General features: G+C 36.4%; 1 protein-coding gene across 1 annotated transcript; it reads left to right on the forward strand.

The window, feature by feature from the left end:
- The first annotated feature begins 2,915 nt into the window (after positions 1–2,915).
- On the forward strand, positions 2,916–18,246 carry LOC146400012 (uncharacterized). Its single transcript, XM_084978262.1, has 4 exons — positions 2,916–2,964; positions 4,601–4,700; positions 13,996–14,030; positions 14,939–18,246. Exons 1-4 carry the CDS (start codon positions 2,916–2,918, stop codon positions 15,205–15,207), a joined length of 453 nt encoding a protein of 150 aa, XP_084834388.1. The 3' UTR covers positions 15,208–18,246.
- Positions 18,247–25,605: the final 7,359 nt, after the last annotated feature.

A 25,605-nucleotide genomic window follows, 5' to 3' on the forward strand; every position in this document is an offset into this window, starting at 1 on the left:
AGGCCAGGGATAGAACCCGCAACCTCATGGCTCCTAGTCGGATTCGTTTCCATTGTGCCATTATGGAATTCCCGAGCATTATTCATTTTTGCAAGTTCATATATTCTTCCTAACCAGACCAGATCTCTTTTTACCACTGCCCTTTTCCTTTATCAAACAGGAGGTTTTGTTTTGTTTTGTTTTAGAGACCTGATCCTCCGACTCTCCGAAGGCAATAGAGACTTTGATTTTCAGAGGTTTTGGAAAGCCAGAATGGTTATAAAACTTGAGACCAATAATATTATGAAAAAAAGGTATCTTTGTATATTATATAGGATTAAAAATTATATATGAGGAGTTCCCGTCATGGCGCAGTGGTTAACGAATCCGACTAGGAACCATGAGGTTGCGGGTTTGGTCCCTGTGGCTTGCTCAGTGGGTTAACGATCCGGCGTTGCCGTGAGCTGTGGTGTAGGTTGCAGACGCGGCTCGGATCCCGCGTTGCTGTGGCTCTGGTGTAGGCCGGTGGCTACAGCTCCGATTCGACCCCTAGCCTGGGAACCTCCATATGCCGTGGGAGAGGCCCAAAGACATAGCAAAAAAGACAAAAAAAAAAAAAAAAAATTAGATATGATATTTTAAAGCCAAGAGAAACTATCCTTGTTTAAGCATTTTTTATTTTTGAAAAGTTACGTATATTCTTATTTGACCATAGAGTTATTTTCAATTTGAAATATTTGGAGTGACAGGTAAGATAACTATGTATTAAATTAACAGTATTGTGATGGTTGCCTTTTCAATTATTTAGCTGTGGAAACCAAAATTGTTCTTGTTTGTGAAATAGAAATGGGGGCATGGTCTAAGTTGCTCAGCCTAAGAAATCATCATATAATTTATTTTATTCATATATTCTGAAATATTATTTATTTTTTTGTTGGATCTGTGGCGTATGCATCTGTGGCATATGGAAGTTCCTGAGGCAGGGATCGAATCTGAGTGCAGCTGTGACCTATGCCACAGATGCAGCAATGCTGGATCCTTAACCCACTGTGCTGAGCTGGGGATTGAACCCTCACTGCTGCAATAGATAATGCCAGATCCTTAACCCTCTCTGCCAGGAATGCCCAGAAATATTATTTTGACAGTCTGGAATATTAGAATAATTAAGGAGAAATCTTTTCTCTTTCATTCTACATTACTCAACTGATGTTATCCACTAGCATCCTTAAACCTTATGAAAGCCTTAGTGATATAATTTCAAAATTGTGATAATTACCTGAGCCAATCTCAGGGTAAGAGTAGAAAAATAAGATCATAAATAAATTGGAAGAGTTTGGAGAAAAATAATATATAATAATAGGATGTTTGGGATACAGATTTATTCTTTTGGTTGGTAACAACCATAACCCTCACTATTACCTCATTGAAAAATATCAGCTATCTCTAATTCAAATACTATATTTATTGAAGCTCAATATATGGAAACCTCTTCCCATATCTTTAATCCTTCTGAGTTTGCTATCACCATTCATTCTCAGTTCCTCTAGTCCAGACCTGGCATCAGATCCTAACCATGTGTTACTCAAGATTTTTCCTGTTCATCTATATTTTTGCCCCTTTTGATTCACTCCAACTTCCCCAACGGCTTCATTTGATAATAGCTTCCAAGATTTTCCTTTGTCTCTTGACTTGCTTCTTTCTAGTCCTCCCCCAAAGCCAATGGACTTTGGCTTATTTTAAATTCTAAATTGCTAGTTGATCACAGTGTCCCCCCCTACTTAAAAATCCTCCTGTGACTCACCAAGGATCTCATCATAAAATCCAAAAGTGTTTGCAAGACAAAGCCTTTTAGAGCCTGATCTATCTCTGATTTCTGCCCAGTCTCATTTTTTGTTGTTCTTGTCCTCACACTCTTTCTGACACTGTAGACAACTTTCAGGTCCCTGAACATCTGCCCGCTCTCATGGATCCATCATGTCCTTGGAGTCATTCTTCAAAAACCCATTTTATTCATAAGTTCCTCCAGAAGGTCCTTTTTAATTTTACTCCCTTATTCTGGATTTGATCACTGATGAGCACTTCAAGACATTTTAAGGCTTATGTTGTAATTGTTTACCTGTCCATTTTGTTCACAGATCTTTGAGAGCAGGAACCACACCCATTTCATCTTTGAATTCCTAGCATCCAGAGTAATGTTTGTATAAATTAGATGCTCATTATATTGGCTGAAAGAAGAACTTGAATTTGCATAGAGATTTATTCCATAGGGAAGTTCCAACTTACTCTATTCAAAAACCATAATGCAGGTAGTTGTTTGAGTGCTTCAGTTAGAAACAGTTGCTAATTTTAATGAGATAATAGTAGGGAGAAAGGGTTGGTTTTGGTGTAATGAATGATTTTACTACTCTGTAACATTTGTAAAATTGTTATTCTACTAAAATTAACAACATAAAAAATGGAATACATTTTACATTTTGTCAAACAAGTAAATTGTCTGCTTTGATTATATTAAGAAATAATGAAGAGGTATCAGTGTTTTAAGACTGAATTTTAGAGATGGACATCTCAGTTCATGTCTCATATCTGACATATCGTGGGTGTATGAACTTGTGCAAGTATTTTAATTTCTCTAAGCCTTATATACAAAACCCTCATATGATTATTGAGAAAATGCAGAGACAATACATGTAAAAAACATTAATCCAAAAACTGGCACATAGTTTTGGCTTAATAAATATTGGCTATCAACACTCTATTGATAATAAAGTTTTTGAAATATCTTAGTTACCTAGGAACTAAAATAGCCATTTCTCAATCATTTGACAAACCGTGAAAACACAGTCCTGGAAACACTTGCTTTGGCTTTATCTCCAGGAATGTCAGGAGTTAATTAAATTTGAAACTGCTAGAAGATAGTGAACGTAATAGTAGGGAACATGGTGGAAAAAAAAGCTAAGTCAAGAAGAATGCAAGATATATCAAAAGGTAGCTTTATGAAACAGCTTTGAGAGGAGACGAAAGTTGAAGACATAATGATATTTACTAATAGAACTTCTGATAAACAGTATGCCTAATTCCCCTAAACATGATATTTTGGAAAATAATGCATTTACTCTTCACATTTTTGTTTTTCAGCTCTGTTACTATGTTCTATAATTTTCAAATTATTTTGACCTCCTCATTCTCTCTTTGTGCACCCCCCCACACACAATTAAACATCAGAGAAGGCAGATTATAATTATATTTTTATATATTTTTAGCCCCTAAATACTGCTATATTTCTCCTTATTTGTGTTGCTGCTCATGTAAATGGGCAATGATTTGGTTGCAGTGACCAAAAATATGGTCAGTACTTGGTTATCCCATGCATGCTTAATACACTTGAAATTACTGAAAATCCCAGCACTTCCAGAAAATAAATTTTATTTCTCTCAAAAATCAAAAGTAAAGCTTTATAAATGAAATAGGAGCTACTGAAATGAAAAAAACTTAAAACTGATCTCTTCTTACAATATAAAAATTATCATAGTTTCTTAATCCAGAAGAGTTGAAGGAATATTAGGGTTTTTAAATCATATATAGGACCTCATTTTTACAGTCTTCACTTAAAAGAGACTTTTGTTTTACACAGAATCATGCTGCATAAGTCACACTAGCCAATCCACCTGTGATTTTTATGCTTTTCTTCCAAAACATTACTTTGGAATTCCAATCAAAACTAAAATAAAGTTTTTCATGAAACTTGATAAGCTTATCTGAAAAAGTTGTGGTCCAAAATGTACATGAGAAGAGAATAATTATCTGAGACATTCTTGGAGAAGAAGAATTTGGGGGTGACTATCCTAGATATCAAGAGTTATATTAAGAGAGTGTATCATTGGTTTGGAGATTAATAGAGACCAATGGAACAAAAGGGGTAGCCCAGACACAGATAGAAAAAAAGAAACAAATTATCCATTGATGAACCCAAATTAATATATTAACATAATGTTGTGTAAAAAATGCAAGTTATAAAAGAAAACTACAGTGCATTACCACTTACATTTTTAACACATGTAAAAAACACATGCATATATAGAAATATAAAAATGAACAGTAATGATAAACATAATTCATGAATGTAGCTGCCCACTGATGGTGGAAGGGAAATGTGATAGAGAGGCTTAAACTATCACATCTTCTTCTTCTTCTCCTTTTTTTTCATCTTTTGTCGTTTTAGGGCTACACTCATGGCACGTGGAGGTTCCCAGGCTAAGGGGTCTAATCGGAGGCACAGCTGCCAGCCTATACCAGAGGCACAGAAACGCAGGATCCAAGCCATGCCTGCAACTTACACCAACTTACACCACAGCAACACCAGATCCTTAACCCACTGAGTGAGGCCAGTGGTCAATCCCGCAACCTCATGGGTCCTAGTCGGATTCGTTAACCACCGTGCCACAACAGGAACTTATCTTACTTCTTAAACTGGATGGCAGACATACAGGTGTTCATAATTATAAACTTATGCTTTTTCACATGTTAAATATTTTCTAGGAAATTTAAATATAAATGACTTCTGTTGTTAGCGTCATAGCAATGTAAGACATTCTTCTTTTCCCCTGCCCCAACAATGAATTAGATATCCACCCTCCAACAAGCACCTTCGTGGGAGTTGTAGGATTCAGCACCACATTCCAAGGGCCCAGGAGAAATATTCCCACCTCTGCAGATAGAAATAGGTAAGTAGACCTTGGTATTGGCCACGGAACCAGTGGACCTACTTCCACACCTCTCATCATGGTCAGGAAAAAAACCCCAGAGAATGCTGATGTGGGCAGAAACTCATGGACAAGAGAGAGGTGGCAGAAATCTAGCCTCCCTGAGGGGAGATCCAGCCCACCACTGGAGGAGAAAAGAAGGTTTGGCTGCATTGGGGGAACTTCACCAGTGACATCTCCTTTCCTCCCAGTGGCAAATCTGCATGGAAATGCAAGAACAGGTGGTAGCAATTTTCCCTGAAGAGGAAAAGGAGAGCAGTGAGTGAGAGGCTGGCTACCCCAGCGGTGTAGGACACAGCCAGAGAAACCTGTTTCTCTCCACTAGCACCCAGAGTAGCTTTGTGGGACCTCCACGACTTGGAGGAGAGAGATCAGAAAGAGACAGAGAAGAATATCATGGACATTAAAGGGATGTGGTTCCTGTTATCTATGCCCAGAACTTCAGCAGAAAGTCTGCCCACAAGCTCCTAGGAGTATCTCATCCGAGGACCTCCCTACCAGGTTTGCAAGGGACCCCTTTGCCCTGAGTGATAAATTCAAACCTCCCCTCATTCTATAACCAGAGCTTCTGGGTGTGGCAATAGAAAGCTCCTGTGGACAGTGAGTGAGCTCAGAAAACAGGCCAGGTTCTGAGCCAAGGGATAAACCACAAATTTGAGCATAGTGCCACCTTCTGGAAAACAAAAAAGCTCTTTCCAGCAGTGATTTGGTGAGTTGTAAGAACCAGAAGAGACATAAAAGTTTAAAAATTCTGCTCTAAAAACAGCAAGAAGAGTGGAACAAGTGTTCACATACAAAGGTGGAGTACACTCCAGATAGTAAGAGCACTAACAAACAGAATTCACTATCTAGAGACAGCTAGCAATGATTTAAGGAGCTGTCTGTTACTTCAAATTTGAAGGCAAGTCAAACCTGAAAGGAACATGAAAAATCAAAGAAATATGAAATCACTAAAAGATAATAATAATCCTTCAATAACTGACCACAAATGCACAGTTTTTTTGGGGGAGGGCGGGAGGGCTGTACCCATGCATATGGAAGTTGCCAGACCAGGGGTCAAATCAGAGCTGCAGCTGCGAGCCTACACCACAGCCACAGCAATGCAGGATCTGAGCTGTGTCTGAGACCTACACCACAGCTCTCAAGAATACTGGATCCTCAATCCAATGAGCAAGGCCAGGGCTCAAATCCGGGTCCTCATGGTTAAGAGTCAGATTCGTTACTGCTGAGCCACAATGTGAACTCCAAAGGCACAGAATTTTGGAATAAGCTGGTAAAGAATTCAAAACAGTTATTTTGAAGAAACTGAATGAGCTATATGAAAAGCTAGAAAGAAAATTCAACGCAATCACAGAAAATACATGATAAAATTGATATTTACCAAAAAGATGGAAATCATAAAGAAGAACTGAACAAAAATTCTGGAGCTGAAGAATTCAATGAATGAAATTAAAATTCAATAGAGAGCACCCATTGAAAGTAAATGAAATAAAGTAAATGAAAATGAAAATGAAAAAGTAAATGAAAGTAAAAGTAAATAAAGTAAAAGTAAATGAAAGAGTGAGATAGAGGAAAGGAATTTTGAAATAGCTCAATAAAGGGGAACAAAGGAAAATGATTGAAGAAAGTCTACAAGATCTAAGAGAAACCATAAAAAACCCAAATAGAGGAAATTCCCATTGTGGCTCAGCAGTAACGAGCCCAACTAGTATCCGTGAGGATGTGGACTCGATCCCTGGCCTCACTCAGTGGGTTAAGGATCTGGCATTGCCATGAGCTGTGGCGTAGGTCACAGAAGGGCCTTGGATCCTGTGTTGCTGTGGTATGAGTTGGCAACTGTAGCTCCAATTCAACTCCTTGCCTGGGAACTTCCACATGCTGCAGGTGCAGCCCTAAAAAGCAACTCACACACAAACAAAAACAAAACAAAACAAAACACCAAGTAGAATAATTGGGATTCCAGAGGAGAAGGGAGTGGGGCACAGGAAGTTTATTCAAAGAAATAATAGCCGAGCACCTCCCAAACCTAGGGAGAGATCTGGACATCCAAATTCACAAAACTAATTAACTCCAATCAATTAACTCAATGCAAAAAATTTTCTAAGACACATCATAATGAAACTGTTAAAATCAAAGGTAAAAAAGATCTTAAAAACAGCAGGGGAAAATATTGTAATCTAAAAAGGAACCCCCATTGAGCTATCAGTGGATTTCCTAGGAGAAACCCTGCAGGCCAGGGACAGTGGAATGACATTCAAAGTATTAAAAGAAAAAAAATTGACAATCAAGAATAATCTGACAAAGCTATTTTAGATATAGAGGAGAAACACAGACTTTCCCAGAAAAACAAAAGCTGAGGGAGTTTATCACCACCAGACATGCCTTGCAAGAAATACTGAAAGGAATTCTTTAATCTGAAATCAAAAGACACTAATCAGTGACATAAAAACATATTGAAGTATACAACACTCCAGTAAAGTTAAATATATATATAGTCAGACTTAGGAAATTCTAATTCTGTAATAGGATGGTGTATTAAACACTAAACTGTAATATAAAGGTTAAAGAAAAACAGTATTAAAAATACTTATAGCTCTGATAATTTGTGACTGAATACACAATATAAAAGAGGGAACTACATAAAAATATAAATATAAAGGGAGGAATACAAGAGTAAAGCTTTTGTTTAAAATGATTATATTAGCAATGAGATGTCTTATGTAAACCTCAAGGTAACCACAAAGCAAAAATCTAGGGTAGATTCACAAAACATACAGATAAGGAAACAGAATCACATCACCAGAGAAAATCACCAATTTATAAAGGTAGGCAGAAACAGAGGGAAAAAGAAGTAATAGAAATATAAACAGCAAGAAAGTAATTAACAAGATGGCATTGGTAGGTTCGTACATATCAGTAATAACTCTAAATGTAAATGGGTTGAATTCTTTAATCAAAGGTCACAGGGTGGCTGGAAGGCTGAAAAAACAAGACCCAAATTTATACTGTCTAGAAGAGACTCACTTTAGCTTTAGGATGCACAAAGTGAGTTCCCGTTGTGGCTCAATGGAAATGAACATGACTACTATCCATGAGGGTCCACCCCTGGCCTTGCTTGGTGGGTTAAGGATTCATCATTGCCAGGGAGCTGTGGTGTATGTTGCAGATGTGGCTCAGATCCTGTGTTGCTGTGGCTGTGGTGCAGGCCAGCAGTTGCAGCTATGATTCGACCCCTAGTCTGGGAACATCCATATGCCATTAATGCAGTCCTAAAAAGACCAAAAGAAAAACATAAAAAGGAGTTCCCGTAGTGGCACAGTGGTTAACGAATCCGACTAGGAACCATGAGGTTGCGGGTTCGGTCCCTGCTCTTGCTCAGTGGGTTAACGATCCGGTGTTGCTGTGAGCTGTGGTGTAGGTTGCAGACGTGGCTCGGATCCTGCGTTGCTGTGGCTCTAGCGTAGGCCGGTGGCTACAGCTCCGATTCGACCCCTAGCCTGGGAACCTCCATATGCCGTGGGAGCAGCCCAAGAAATAGCAAAAAGACAAAAAAAAAAAAAAAAAAAGAAAAAAAGAAAAAGAAAAACAAAAACAAACAAAAAAAGATGCACAAAGGCTCAAAGTGAAGGGATGGAAAAAGCTAATCCATGCAAGTGGATACAAAAAGAAACCAGCAACTATAATAAAAAAATAGATTTTAAACCAAGATAGTACCAAGAGACAAAGAAGATTATTTTATAATGATAAAGGGGTCAATTCATCAAAAAGATATTACAATCATATATATATTATATATATATATATATATTACACACACACACACAAACACACACCCAATATTGCAGCAGCAATATTTTAATCAAATACTAACAGATTGGAACAGAGAAATACACAATAATAAAACAATAGGAGGGTACTTCACTACCTCACTTTCAGCAAAGGATAGATCATTCAGACAGAAAAGCAGCAAGGAAATGGATTTGATCCATATATTAGACCAAATAGACCTAACAGATTTTTATAGAACAATCCATCCAATGGCAGCAGACTATATATTCTTCTCAAGTGCAAATGGAACATTCTCTGGCACAGACTATATAAATAGGAAGAGAACAAATCTTAGCAAATCTGAGAAGATTGAAATCAGACCAAGTGTCTTTTTTTGACCATAATGGCATGAAGCTAGAAATAAAGAAGAGAGGTGGAAAATCTATAAATATGTTTAAATAAAAGAATATGCTCCTGAACAACCAATGGATCAAAGATGAAATCAAAAAGGAAATAAAACCACTTTGAAACAAAGGAAAAAGGAAATATATCAAAATCTGTAGGATGCTGCAAGAGCAAACCTAAGAGGAAAGTTTACAGCAATAAATGCATATATTCGGAAAGTAGAAATATCTCAAATAAACAAGCCTAACTTTACACTTCAAAGAACTAGAAAAAGAACAAACTCATCCCAAAGTTATCAGAAGGAAGACAATAGCAAATATTAGAGAGGAAATAAATGGAGACAAAAAAAAATAGAAAAAAATTAACAGAGTATTTTTTTCAAAAATATAAACAAAATTGACAAATAGCTAGGCTATGGTAAAAAGAGAGAGGACTAAAATTCATTATATGAAAAATCAAAGAGGAGACACTAAAACATACTACGGAAATACAGAGGATTATAAGAAACTATTAAACAATCATATTCCAACAAATTGGATGATGTAGAAATGTAAATTTCTGGAAACAACCTACCAACACTGAATCAGGAACAAACAGAAAATCCGACCAGACCAATTACTAGTATGGAGATTGAATCAGTAATCAAAACCTTCCAACACAGAAAAGCCAAGGACCAGGTGGCCTCAATGGCAAATTCTACAAAATATTTAATGAGGAATCCAACTGCTCCAAAAAAACTGGAGAAAAGTGAAAACTTAAATTCATTTTTGGGGCCCAGCATAACCCTGATACGAAAGACAGAGAAGGACACTACAGGCAAAGAAAACTAGACCAATATCTCTGATGAATACAGAGGCAAAAAAAGACCTCTACAAAATATTAGCAAACCCAACTTAACATATTAAAAGGATTATACGCCATGACCAAGTGGGGTTTATCCCTGAAATACAAGGATGGTTCAATATGCATAAATGTGATACACAGTGTTAATAGAATGAAAAATAATCACACAATCATCTCAATTACTACAGAAAAAGTATTTGATCAAAGCAAACATCACTTTATTATGAAAGCCCTCAACAAATTTAGTATAGAAGGAACATACTTCACTTTAATAAAGGCCATGTATGACAAAACCACAGCTAACATTGTGAGTATAATTGAATGAAAAATTGAAAGTTTTCCACTAAGATCAGGAATGGGACAAGGGTGCCAACTCCCACCACTCGCTCATTAGGCAACACAAAGAATAAAGGGCATCCAAATCAGAAAGGATGAAATAAATTGTTTCTGTTTGCAGATGATATGGTCTTATATATAGAAAATACTACAGACTCAGCCAAAAAATTGAATTAATCAATGAATTCAGGAATGCTGCAAGATATATAATCAATGTACAGAAATCAGTTGTATTTTTATACACTAACAACAAAACATCTGAAAAAGAAGACTACTTATTTTACGATAGCATTAAAAACATTAATCTATTTAGAAATAAATTTCACCAAGGAAGTAAAAGATGTGTACAATGAAAATTATAAGACTTGATGGAAGAAATTGAAGACACAAGAAATGGAAAGATATCCTATGTTCATAGATATAAAAAACTAATATTTTAAAATGTCTGTATTACCCAAAGTCATCCACAGACCCTGTGTAATTGCTATCAAAACTCCAATGGCATTATTCACAGAAAAGAAGAAAAATATTAAAACTTTAATGGAACCATAAAAGACCCAACAGTCAAAGCAATCATGAGAAAGAAGAATAAAGCCAGAAGCTTCACACTTTCTGACTTCCAAGTATAGTGCAAAACTATACTAATTAAAATGGTAAGGTACTGGCATGAAATATAGACACTTGGACCAGTGGAACAAAATAGAGTCCAGTAATAAATCCTTGTTTTTATGGTCCACACATATTTGACAAGGAAGCCAAGAACACTCAATGGAGAAAGGCTAGTTTCCTCATCAAATGGTGCTGGGAAAACTGGATAACTACATGTAGAAAAATGCAAATGGACACCATCTTACACCATGCACAAAAATTAACTCAAAATGGGTTAAATATTAAACATAAGACCTTGTATTATAAAACTCCTAGAATAAAACTCAGGGAAGGAGATACTTGACATTGGCCTTAGCAATGAATTTTTAGATGTGATATCAAAAGTTACTAGCAACAAATAAAAAATCAAATGGGAATACATCAAACTAAAAAGCTTCTGCACAGCAAAAGAAACAATCAAAAAAGTGAAAAGGCAACTTACATAACAGGAGAAAATATTAGCAAACCATATCAGATAAGGTGTTAAAGTCCAACATATGTAAAGTTCTCATACAACTCAGTAACAAACCCCAATAATCCTATTAAAAATGGGCAGAAGAACTAAACAGACTTTTTTCTAAAGACATTCAAATAGCAAACAGATACATAAAAAAGATGCTCAGTATCACTAATCATCAGGAAAATTCAAGTCTAAACCAGTGACATATCATCTCAAACTTGTTAAAATGGCTATTATTAAGAAGACAAGAGATAATAAGTAGTAGGGAGGATATAGAGAAAATAGAAATAGCGTACATTGTTGGTGGGGATGTAAGCTGGAGAAGAGTATGAGGGTTCATCAAACATTTAAAAATAGGACTACTATATGATCCAATCTCACTTTTAAGTATGCATCCGAAGGAAAGTAAAACAGGATATCAAAGAGATATACCACCACTCATTGTAGTGGTATTCATGATAGCTAGGATATGGAAACAACCTAAATGTCTGTCAATGGATGAATGGAGAAAGAAGATATTGAAAAAAAATATGTATACACACACACATATACAATGTATATATGCATATATACAATCACACATGCATATATGTGTATATATACACAGTGGAATGTATTTCAGCCATGAGAAAGTAGAAAGTCCTCCATTTGTGAAAACTTGGATGGACCTTGAGGACATTATGTAAAGTAAGATGGCTCAGAAAATGAGAAACAAAAACTATATGATATCACTCATCTGAGAAATCTAAAAAAAGCCAAATTCATAAAACTGGAGAGTAGAATGGTGTTACCAGGGGCTGGGACCAGGGGGAATGGGGGGATACCATTAAGGGTACATGTTTGTAACCCGTAGATAAGTAAGTCCTGGAGATCTAATGTGCAGCACTAGATGGCAACAATGACATATTAACAACTTCAAAGTTGCTGGGAGACTCGATCTTAATTGTTCTCACCACAAAAAGAAGTGATAATTATGCGATGTGATGGAGGTGTCACTAATGTCTCAGTGGTCATCATATTGCAATATATACATGTTTCAAATGGACACATATACCTTAAACTTATGCAGTGCTATATGTCAATTATATTTCAATAAGATGAATAAAAAAACAAAGTAGCAACAACAGGTCAGAGAGCATTTTCATCAAAGGCAGAAGTAGAAGCTGTATTGAAATATAACTTAGGAAAAGGGCAATTTTCTATCACTCTAAGAGTTCTTCAGGGGTGGAATAAGATGGATTTGTTCTCAATTTTTGATTTTTTTTTTTTTTTTTTTTTGTCTTTTCTAGGGCCACACTGGAGGCATATGGAGGTCCCAGGCTAGGGGTCTAATTGGAGCTGTAGCCACTGGCCTATGCCACAGCCACAGCACAGCAACGCACGATCCGAGCCATGTCTGCGACCCACATCATAGCTCATGGCAACCCTGGATCCTTAACCCACTGAGCGAGGCCAGGGATTGAACCTGCAACCTCATGGTTCCTAGTCGGATTTGTTAACCACTGAGCCACAACGGGAACTCCCTGTGTTACATAATCTTTGTAAAAGTTAAATAATTAAGAAATCTGTAATACAGATGGTAAGATGTCTCAATGCAATTTCTTCGAAAGTTTGCAGTCTTTGTTCTATGCTTTTAGTTTTTTTTTTTTTCCTGTTAAGAGGTCTGAGGCCATTTTGATTTCTGATCTTTTGTGAATATTGAGGATGATGAAGATATTTAAAAGCAACTGATATAGATTCTGAAGGTAATTTACAAGGAAGAATTTCAAGCATATATTGAGCATAATTGAACTAAGTGTATTTCAAAGTGACTCCTTTGAAAGAAACAATACTCATTAGATAGTTGAACCATGATTCAGTGTACTTCCTCCTGGGCCTATAATACCCTTAGGCCCAGTGATGATTTCCTGATCTGCAGTGACAGGAAAATGTGGAGAGGAAGGTTTGAAATCATACCATGTCATTTATTACAAGCTGGAAAAAAACAGAATTAGTAAAGTTAAAACCCACAAGTATAATTCTGATTGTCACAAATATGCTTTGTTATGTCTTGCTCATATCATTACATCTTTCAAGCACAAGTCAAATGCTGTCTGTGTGCTTATTTTTCAGGGAATACCTACAAAGTGCCAAATCATGTTCTTGGTGCATAAGATCCAACAGAAAGTAGGATATAAGAGATCTCTATCCTCATCTTTATCCGTATTTCTTTAATGACACTCACTACCTTTTTATCATCTGCGAACATTTTTTTTCTTCTACCAGACAGTGAGTGTTTTGATGCCAGCCTCATTTTACAATTTATCAGTGTTTCTCTGTGGCACTTATCTCAGTACTCAGCAGTTACAAACGGTCAATAATGTGTTGAATCAATGAATAAAAGATGTTTCCCAGCATGCCTTGCGAGAATAATCCAACAAGCTTCTCTCTGGCTAAGCTGGTAGAAGTGAACTTAATTCTTATGTCTTGGAGTCATTAAGAAGTTGGTACCAAGTAAACCATTAAAATTGAATGATGTTACAAAAATCAGCTTGAAATTCTTTTCCTTGGAATTGTAGAATACTTTTATGGGTTCATATTAGTGAGTCATGTTTGTGCAAAAAGATTACAAATGCAGAATAATGTGTTTATCCAAAAGATTTAATATCTATTTAGAATACATTACCATGTACTAGGAAAGAATATTATTTTATAATATTGCATTTTACAAGAGTGCTCTAAATATATCTTTGTGATTGATAATGCCTACATGAGAGAAAATTTTGAAATTATCTCTTATATTGATTTGTTTTATAGGGGTTTTTCATCTTTTGTGGAATCAAACTCCAAATGTAAGTGTTTTGAAGAATTAAAAATTACCTCCTTAAACTTAAAGCACTAAGGAAAAGTATAGAAAATGTGCCGATATTGTCATCTAACATTCTGTATGGTTCCTTCTTTTCCATACAGTTATGAATTTAGAAAGTTTCACTTCTTTCTTTTTAGCTTTTTCCGCCTATACATTGTATCCAATAAATGTATTTCCATCTTCTCTTCCATCCACAACTATATTATCTTGTGTAAGTTATTTTAGTTTATGTATCACGTGTGAGATTTTGAAAATAAGCTCTAAGTCACTCACCACAACCACTTGACTGGTTTCCTATTGAGGGTATTTCACTGATCTCTTAATTTTGCCTATTATTCAGTTTCTAAGAGATGGGCCAGAAGAGGTAGCATTAATACAGTCTTACAATTTTGTTGAATTTGAGGGTAGTGTCAGCCTGTCACCTATAGAACAGACAGACATACACAGCTCTTCACATACTTAAGCATCTTGTTCTTTCTTTCTAGAATTGAAGTGATTATATTAGAATGAGACAGTTATCAGGTCATAGATACCACTTAGGTATCAATGTGTTAGACTGTTACACGCAGAGAAAGCTGAGGATGATGCAGCTATGTTTAGCTTTATCTTGAATTCAGTAACTTTAAAATTATTTTCCTATCATGAAATGCACCAAATCCAGAAAAAAATATATAATTCCTCCATATTACCTGATGTACTCGGTAGCCAGACACCCCAGTAATTGTGAACCCTGTGTTTCCCAGGACTCATTTTGACTTTGCCCACTCTTTTCTGAAAGGCTCCTACAAATTCCCAGGAAAGCAGAAGCTAGACTCAGGCAAACCCTTGCTTTCTTTTCCTCAGAGTCCTCATCGAATAGAATCTGCAATTTCTTTTCTTTTCCCAAAATAGGTTTGAATGCCCTACTTAGTTTTATAACACAAAGCAACCTAAAAGCTGCTCCTTATTTCCTGCTTCTCAACTCTGCGCGGACCACTGTGGGCTCTCAAAGGAAGATCAAAGCGGACAAAATGAGTTCCTGGTTGAGAACTACCAAAAGTGTGAGATTTTACTCTACTTGCAAGTTAACAAGTGATCCTGATGGAGTTTTGTGGATATTTGCAGAAGACCCAAGACTCCTGGGTCAGAGACAAAGGACAGTTTATTATTCACAGCAATAGCAGTACACATTGGCTACCAGTGGTTTTTTTGTTTGTTTTGAGCTGATTTCCAGAGATTTAATTCTATCAAGGGATGCAAACAAGAACAGATGGCAGCTGCACATATAGTAGGTTGAATTACAGAAGAACCCTGAGGTTAGGGGGACCTGAATCTCACTAATGGACAGTAAACATGTTTGCCTGCTGCTCTAGTGGGCGACTCTTTTTATAGGCATACCTTCAAGATATTGTGGGTTTGACTCCAGGACACTGCAATAAAGCAAATATCAAAATAAAGTGAATCACACAGATTTTTTGGCTTCCTGTGCATATGAGTTATGTGTACACTATATTAGATAGTCTATTATGTATGCAATAGCATTATGTCTAAGAAAACTGTGTAAATACCTAAATTAAAAAATGTTTTTATTGGTAAAAAATACTAACCCTGATTTGAGCCTTCAGTGATTGTGGTACTAACATCAAGGATCACTGATAACAAGTTACCATAACAAATATAATAATGAAAAAGTTTGAAACATTGTAAGAATTACTAAATATGAAACAGAGATATGAAGTATACAAACACTGCTGGAAAAATTGTGTTGATAGTCTTGCTTGCTATCAACTGTTGATTTGTAAAAACCCCAGTATCTGAGAAGCACAATAAATTGAAGTGCAAAAGAACAAAATTATAGCCATATTCCAAGACTTTTTGCTATAGAAAAAATCTTTAATAAATAGTCTAGAACAAAGAGCAGTAAGTACCTTGCTAGAAAGATGTGCAGAAAACTGAGAGAACTACAGAAAACTTTCAACATTCCCTTAGCTGATTCTGGCGGATGTGAATATTTCTTGTCCCCCTGTCTACCCTTATCCCTTCCCATCCAACTGCATCAGGTCCTTATTTCATGGAGCCAAAATCTTCTATTATACTTTTGCTGATAAGTGGTTTTCTTCTCCCTGCATAGTTTATTTTCTCCATATTGGTTTATTTTCGTTTTATTATTGTGTTAATTGTGGTCTCTGTCTTCCATGTTGGGAACTTCCCTAGGCTGTATATTCATACTCAAGGACAGGAGAATAATTATCATATTGAGCATTCTGAACACATGGCTTGTTTACTGTGGGCTTAACTGTTGGGTGATCTCATTGAACCATCTGGAGTGAACACTTGATGTCAAAATGTTTAGTTTTTCCTCTAGGCTAATCATTTTCCCTAGATAAATCTTTCTAATCTGCTGAAAAACACTGGTTTTCAGGTTTCTGGGAAAAGAGAGGGAAGCACCATGAATTCTTAGATTTTGCACACACTAACAGATTCTTTGTTTAAGTAAAGTACGTCCCAAATCACACTTCTCCAATTCCTAATGAGACTGAAAATTGGTGCCGGGGGTGGGGAGGGTTATTTATTGGCAGTGTGTTTTCTCATCTGTGAGCTGCCTGTATAATCTTTTGTCCATTTTACTACATTTTACTATTGAGATGTCTTTTTCTTTTTAAGCAGTCATTTGTGTGTTTGAGATTCTAATCCTCTGCCACAATCCTGTGATGAATATCTTCCACAAGATTGTAGTTTTTCTTGTCCTTGCTTTCCTTCAATCTATATATAATATTTCCTGATTCCTAGCTGTCGGTGGTGTGGTCTTTGGTCCAACACTTTACTGATGTGTGTTCAAAGTCTAGACCTCAGCACCACCTCATCTCCTCTGTTCCTTCTAGGCTCTCTGTGCTTAGAGGTCGACACATTATCCTTCTTGGTTCCTGCCTTCAGGGATTTTTTCCCCGCTGTTTTACAAATTATTCTATTGATTTAAAAGATTTTATCCATTTTTGTCCCTGCATTTTTGGAAGTTTGGTAGCCAGAAGGCACAGTCTCCAGTCTACCTTGTTGCCAAAAACAAACAAATTCAGAAGCCTATACTTATTTTTGTTTTTTCTAAACATTCTATCCATTCTGGTTGGAATCTTATAGCAATAAATACCTTTTAGCCAAGAGTTTGAAATGTAAAATTAAATTTCTGCAGTAGGTATTAATGATTTTTTGATTTTCATAAAGAGGAATGTTTGAGCTATCTATGTTCCTATTTTTAAGGGAATCTATACCTTTTAAAAGTATAGTTGAGAAGTTAATTAGAGCTCAAACTCTAATGTATTAATTAATTGGTAATTTGGACAAAGCTGATAAAGTTTATTTTAAGTGTACTTTCACTGTAATTTTTAAACCAGTGTTTCCTGTGATAAATATCCTTAGCCTTGAGGTTACAATGTCTTTGGAAACATTAATACAAAACTTTCCAGGTTGCTGAGAAGCACTTTGAGACTGAGAAAACAATCTAAGAGACTCAAATTTTACTTCAGGTTTATGATAATTGGTATGTACAAGTTTATAACATTTTCATTAAAACTGTCTGATGTGTTTTCACAAAGCCCTTTGTCAAGTTTCTCATTCTTTCAAGAGACTCTGCATTAAAGTTGCTTGTATAGAAGTTATATTTCTAGCCAAGCCTGATTTAAATAACATTAGGCTTATTGTTACCTATATTCACAGGAGAAATAGATACATCAAAAGATTATTTAAAGAGGCTCATTCCCGAGTCAAAACACTCCACACAGGTTAAGGCAACTAGAAGTCAGAGTGTTAAGGTAGCAATAAGCCTGGATGATAAAAGCTCTGAGAAATTACAAATCAAGACACTTGTTTAAACAAATATTTTCTCCATCTCTTTTAGAAATTCATCTCAATGACTTACTAAAAGCCAAGGAGAATGCTATCATAATTCTAAAATTTTATTTACTTAAATTATATTTGACATATGGGATATTTTCATCCCATAAATCACTTCTTACATTGGAGAATTTTTTCTCTCAATAGTGTCTGCCAAGCAAGGTGCCCAGGTGGGTTCCTTCAATTGCATATGGTCAACCTAATGTACAAGGGCACATACACAAGATTAGTGTGCGTGTGTGTCCTCTTATTGCTATGTACTTCGCTCAGTGATAGCTGATGATGGTGCTGGTAGTGGAAATAAATTGTTGTGTGGCTGAAAGCCACAAAAAGCCCTGACTCTTTTGTGATTCAAAAATTGCATCTTTGTTGAGGCAACAGTGTGAAAAATGAAATACAATGTAAGCGTAGGTGATTCCCAAACATTAATGTCCATATAAATCAATCTAGCATGTATATAAAAGTACAGGCTCTAGGCCCTTGCCACCATAGATTCAGATTCAATATATTTGCTTTAAAATCTGGAAATATGCATTTTTGAGAATGCTACAAGTTATTCATTTGGAGGAACACTGCAATTGGAGATTATAAAGTACTCAATAAAGGCTATTTTAGGCCAAATATATTTCAGGGAAGACTTCAAGGAGGTGAAGTGGGTCTTGAAGCATGACATGTAAAAAAATTAAAATACCTAGGAATAAGCCTGAGCAAGAAGGCAAAAGACGTATACATTGAGAACTATATACTATTGATAAAGGAAACTGAAAGTGATTCAAGAAAATGGAAAATATGCCATACTCTCAGATTGGAAGAATTGATATAGTGAAAATGGCCACACTACTTAAATAAATTTACAGATTTATTGTAATCCTTTTCAAATTAACCATGCCATTTTTCACAGAACTTTAACAAAAATCCTAAAATTTTTATAGAACTACGAAATACCCAGAATTGCCAAAGCAATCCTGAATAAAAAGAACAATGCTAGAGCCATAACCCTCCCAGACCTCAAACAATACTACAAAGCTACAGTAATCAAAATAGTGTGGTGTTGGCACAAAAACAGACATATGGATCAATAGAACAGAGCCCAGAAATAAACCTGCACATACCTCTAGTCAATCTTTGGCAAAAGAGGCATGAATATACAATGTAGAAAAGACAGTTTCTTCAATAAGTGGTGCTGGGAAAACTGGACAGATACATGTAAATGAATGAAATTAGAACATTCTCTAACATTACATATACAAAAATAAACTCAAAATGAATTGAATACCTAACTGTAAGATTAAATGCTATAAAAATCCTGGAGGGAAACCTAGGTGGAACATTCTGACATAAATCTCAGCAATATATATTTTTTGAATCCATTTCCCAGAGTAATGAAAATATAAACCAAAATAAACAAATGGGACCTAATTAAACTTAAAAGCTTTTTCACAAAGGAAACCATGAACAAAACAAAAAGACAACCTAAGGAATGGGAGAAAATATTTGCAAATGATATGACCAATAAGGGAAGTGAATGAATGAGTGAGTGAATGGGGAGTGTAAAGGTAAGTAACTCATCTAAAGTGAAGAGTAAGTGTGATTTTCATCACCTATGAATTACAATCCACTTATTCTAGGGGTAGAAGGAAGGTAGGCAAGGAATATTCTGTCCATTTCTGAGCTCTTTGGCAGAAGGTGTGGTCGACTGACAGGGGTGCCAGAGCATAGACTGGCTGTGCAATTTAGAAGGTGCCCAGAATGCAAGGTGGGCTCACTGGACATTCCCTACGTGAGCTGATAGAGAGGGAGACCCAACTGTTGACTCAACAATATTGTGTGACAATATAAAAGAGGAAAAAAAAAAAAGTCTTTCGATGGAACTTGATTATGAGTGAACATTCACTCAAGTGACTGGTAGAAAATACCAATACTCAGGTCTCTGTCCAGATGTCCTGATTACCTTCGTCTGGGGTGAGTCCCAGACATTCTAAAATGTAATGTGCAGACAGGGCTGAGAAACTACTACCCTAAGATTCACTTCATTTCCCCGGACACTAGGATTTGGTATCACTGATTTCACAGCTCTGCCTTCCTCAGGTGTTCTTCATGGATAAAAAAATCACCACTGAGGTCACCTGTCTTCTGTTGAATAAAACAATATGATTATCACCAGGGAACTGCTTTGTTCTCATTAAATTGGAGCCATTTTTTTTTTTTTTCTATGGGAGTCCTGAATTCCAAGTGATTTAGCTTCTGGGACCAAATTATGCAGTCATTGGCATCAGTCTGGCTTAGCAAAATTAATGAAAACATAATTAAGCAAATTCCCCTCAGCTGTGCTGTTGGAAGGGTCCTTAAATTCTTTTTAAATAGTAAAGTAGTAAGATAAATTAAGAAAATGACTGTTTAAATTACGTTAGGCTTTTCAATTAAACTCAAATTATATATCTAATGAAGTAGATTATTTGTGATGATTTCAAATTATAAAGCAAGATTTCAGTGATAAAGCATGAGCTATTTTTTGAACTTTATATATGAGGAATCATATATATATATATGAGGAAATATATATATATATGAGGAAATATATATATATATATATATATTTTTTTTACTCTTTTTTTTTTTTTGCCTGTTTCCCAGCCCTTTGTTTCTGACATTCATCCATGTTGCTTAATACATCAGAAATTCATTTGTTCCTGTTGCTGTGTGGTGTGCTCAATCATATGCTCAAACATATGCTCAATACATCAGAAATTCATTTGTTCCTGTTGCTGTGTGGTGTGCTCAATCATATGCTCAAACATATGATTTACTTATCTGTTCTACCACTGATGGGATGTTTTTAGTTTTTGGTTACTATGAATTGTGCTTATATGACTATTCCTGTACATGTCTTTTGGTGCCTATAACTATGCAACCTGTTGGATATTTACAGAGGAGCAGAATTGCTGGGTTATAGGATATGCATATGCCCTGCTTCAGTACATAATAAAAACAATTTTCACAAGTCTCATACCAAGTTTCGGTCCCACCAGCACTATGTAAGATTGGGGCACTGTGGAGGTCTCATTCTTTTTCATCTTAATGGGTATGTTTGGGTATTTTGTGGTGGTTTTAATTTGCAGTCCCCTCAGAAGTAACAATGTTGACTTCTACTTGCATATCCACTTTTTGGAAGCAGCTGTTTAAGCTTTTTGTTCATCTTTAATTGGACTGTCTTTTTCCCATTGATTTGTGGAAGTTTTGCAAATATATCTCATTGGTCTATTTTATAAAGATTTAAAAATTGAGATATAATTAACCAAACACTATTTTTTTCATATCCAAAGCTAAGAATAGTATTAAATACTTTGTTAACTGTTGAATAGGTATTTACTACTTAGCAGTTGGGTCTCAGACTTGCCTATCGTATACAGAGGGCATTTCTGTACTCAGTGATGACAAGATAGTTCTCTAGGCGAGAGCTTGCTCTCCCTTCTCCCCCTATCTTTTTCACCTCTTCCTATCCCCCTCCCTTCTTCTCTTCCTTCTTTAATTCCTACTTTTCTTTCTTTCTTCCCACACAATTAACAGTTAGGTAAAAACTCGAAGCTGAGCTTCTTTTAGTGTTTGTTCTCAGTCCATAGTCTCCAATCTGTTTTCTGAATGCATTGTATAAACAGCTGGGACTTTGTTTATGTAAATAGCCTTATCAGAATGGTTTTATGATGTTGCTTTCTGAGTACTATACTTTATGGGAGTCATTTAAAATTCATTTGTGAAAGGAGGTAGGGAGAGAAGGGGAGGGAGAAAAAGGACTCCTAAATAATATTCTTTTTGTAGAATTTCAAATGAATCATGTAAAACAAAAAACAACATTTATAAACTACAGAGTAACAAATAATGCTGCCCTTCCTGCACAGGTGAGCTTGGTAAAGCACATGTGACACTTCATGAAAGATAAATGCTCTCATTACAAAAGCATTCTCTGGATTACAAAGAGATCCATAATAACTCACATAATGCTCTTTTGCATCTCTATGTTCTTTTTGCTCATTTTTATATAGCAAGCTTCCCAACTATGCTTAAAACATAATTTTATCGACAGAAAATGATTTACACCTAAGCTCTATGGCAAAATAAATTGCATCAAGTAAGCTCTAGTTACTTGAAGCAGAACACTCGTCCGGTATCATTGCTTTTTCTCAGCTGTACTGATGGATTTCCATGGATCACCCCCAGTTCTGAAGTCTTACAATGTTGGCAAAATTGTGGAAGTTGGCCAAGGAGTCCATAGAATTCTATTGTCCCTTCCAAGGCTCATTTCCATGTTTTTTTATGGCTAAATTTCAACTTAATGCAAAAAAAAAAAAGACAGAACCAGCTACATTTGAAAAGAAAACTACCATCTAATGCTCAATCTGCTCAAAGAAATGGCCTGAAGTAAAAGGTGTTGATGGTGCCTCCATAGCTGTAAACCTCAGATTCTGGCAGAGACTATGGAAGGATTGTAATGCCACTTGGATTCCTGAATGCCAGTGAGAACATGTGAATCATTTGGTGAGTTTTGCTCTAAAGGGCAACAGAGAAATGGCCTGGTAGGTGGAGGAGATGTGGAGCCAAGGAATAATTGTTTTAAGATAGAGGAAATGACACATTTGCTTGTTGATTGGAATGGTCTGGTAGAGAGGGAAAGCTGATGTTACAGAAGAGAGGAGGGAGCTACTGGCACGATGTCCTGGAGGGGTGAAAGGAGATGGTGCCTGCACGCAGGGGAGAGGCTGACCTTACCAAGGGGCTTAGAGCACATCCTTAAAATGTGGAAGGAATGTATGACTTAGCAGGTAGGCATTTCTTTTCTTTTTTTTTTCTTTTGGTCTTTTTAGGGCTGCACCCATGGCATATGGAAGTTCCTAGGCTAGGGGTTGAATCAGAGCTGTAGCTGCCAGCCTATGCCACAGCCACAGCAATGCCAGATCCGTGCTGTATCTGCGACCTACACCACAGCTCACAGCAACACTGGATCCTTAACCCACTGAGCAAGGCCAAGGATCTAACCTGCATCCTCATGGATACTAGTTGGTTTCATCAGCCACTGCATCACGACTGGACTGCCTTTATTTTCATTTTTATGTTTAGTATTAAATAGGACCTCAATAGGATGTAGTGAATAAAAGCAGAAAACTTGGAGGAGACCCTGTGATGTCCTAGGCATGTTACTTAGATTCTGACACAGTTTAGGTATGTGTAAAGTGGACTTAATAATAGTACCTCCCTCATCAGGTTGTTGGCACTATTAAATGTGACAGAGTATGCAAATTGCCTAGCAAAGTGCCTGGCACATAGATAGAGCACCCAAATGCTAACTTCAATTGTTGGCATTCCCTCCGCCTTGGTGTAGCAGCCCCGGGTCCCCAGAACTAGGAGTCCCAAGTGAATGCCATATGAAGTCCACATGCACCCCAAGAGGAGCACAGAGTTGCTTCTTCCCCTTTTAGCCTCTCATGCTGCAAAAGTGCAGAACACATCTCTCTGCTCTAGCCTTGCTGTCCTGCACCACCCTGAAAACTGAAGAAGGGACTTAGGAGAGCTGTTTCCTCCTTTTGGAGCCTTCCCAAGAGTAGAGCAGAATGCAGGGCAGAGGGGAACCGCCTGAGAGCAGGAATGGTAGCATGGGGAGAGGGGAAGGTCATTTCTTGCTCTCAGACGTAACTCTGGCTGTCCCGGCAGGTGCTTGATAAATAGCTGTTATCACCTCCCAAGGGATCTGAAAGCCTACACAAGGGAGGATGTCAACATGAAATTCGTGATGATGACCAAGATGGGCCAGATTTTATCTCTTCATAAATTGAATAAATATTTATAATTTGCCAAAGTGGATCTCCTAGCCTGTCAATCTAGATTCCTTACCTATGGTTGCTAGAGACATTATTTTGACAGACTGTGTAATAACATCCAAAACACAAATTTAGCTGTGACTAAAGCTTAATGGTTGGTAATTTTGCTTGTTTTGGAGGTGATATTAAGGAAAAACAAGTTATGATAGTTCTGAATTCATGTTGAACAATTTTATTAAGTATAAGGTTCACATGCTGGGGAAATATTGATGTGAAAAGGGAACCTGGGTAGAATAGCTAGAGAAAAGAGAAAATTATGGCCCATCTCAACTGGTTGAAAAAAAAAAAAAAAGTGTATGCAGGAGTCACTGAGAATAAAATGATTTCATTATATTTCCATGACAACATCCAAAGGGCTCAAGTCCAGTGATATAATTAATTAAGGATATGTTACACTTATGTTGTCAGCTACAATCATATCAAATTCATCATTTCTGGTTTTTGCACTGCCAGTAAATGATACTGTCCCTCAATTCACTAATGTGAATAGTGCCTTGCAAATTACAGTCAGCAATATATCATTTATTAAGTTTACCAGAGGGCTCATTTTCATTCAAAATCACCACACAGTTAATGTCATAATCAAGTCATAGAATCTTTTTAAACTAATTAAAATGTTTTGTATTTGATTTACCATAAATTTTTTATTTTGGATTTGGTCTTTAGCTATGATGTAATTGTCTCGATTCTTTTCTACTCTTCTATGTTACAATCATAATGTCATGGAAAGAAAATATCTAAAGCTAGTTTTCAAGGCTGATTTTTCACTCATTCCTAAATTTTAATTTTTTTTTTCTTTTTAGGGCCGCACCCATGGCATATGGAGGTTCCCAGGCTAGGGGTGGAATCAGAGCTACAGCCACTGGCCTATACCACAGCCACAGCAATGCCAGGTCTGAGCTGTGTCTGCGGCCTACATTAGATCTCATGGAAATACCAGATCCTTAACCCACTGAGCGAGGCCAGGGATCAAACCTGCAACCTCATGGTTTCTAGTCAGATTCGTTTCTGCTGCAACACAGTGGGAACTCATCATTCCTAAATCTTAACTTGTTTTAAAACTTACTGAAGTATCAAAGGTTGGCCAGTTTTTGAAGAATCAAGGAAATAGGCACAAATAAAGACTATGGGCTTCTTATGTCCTCTGAAATCTAGTTCCTTATCTTCCTTCAATCCATACTAAGAGATGGCCTGACATGTGTCATATTACATGCTAGAGTCAATTGACAGACATGGCAGCATTAACAATGTGACTAACAAGGGCCTAGTTTCCAAAATATATAGATAACACATGCTATTCAATATAAAAAAAAAAACCTCAATAAAAAAATGGGCAGGAGATCTAGTCATATATTTCTCCAAAGAAAAAGACATAAAGATGGCTAATAAGCATATGAAAGGATGCTCAATATCACTAATTATTAGAGAAATGCACATCAAAACTACAATAAGGTATTACCTCACACTGGTCAGAATGAACATCATCAAAAATCTACAAACAAATCCTGGAGATGGTGTGGAGAAAAAGGAACCTTCCTATACTGTTGATGGGATTGTAAACTGGTACAACTACTATGGAAAACAGTATGGAAGTTCCTCAAAAAACTAAAAATAGAGTTATCACATGATCCAGCAATCCTACTCCTGGGCATATAGCCAGAAAAGACAAAAACTCTAATTTGAAAAGAATCATGAACCTCAATGTTCAATGCATCACTATTTACAATAGCCAAGACATGGAAGCAACCTAAATGTCCATCAACAGATTAATGGACAAACAAGATGTGATCTCTCTATCTCTCCATATATATATATATACAC

The sequence above is a fragment of the Sus scrofa genome, chromosome 9 (genome assembly GCF_054392235.1).
Source record: "Sus scrofa isolate SSC_HxYL_T2T_F1_AM1 chromosome 9, Sscrofa_HxYL_maternal_Yorkshire_Landrace_v2.0, whole genome shotgun sequence".
In the NCBI taxonomy this organism is placed as follows: domain Eukaryota; kingdom Metazoa; phylum Chordata; class Mammalia; order Artiodactyla; family Suidae; genus Sus; species Sus scrofa.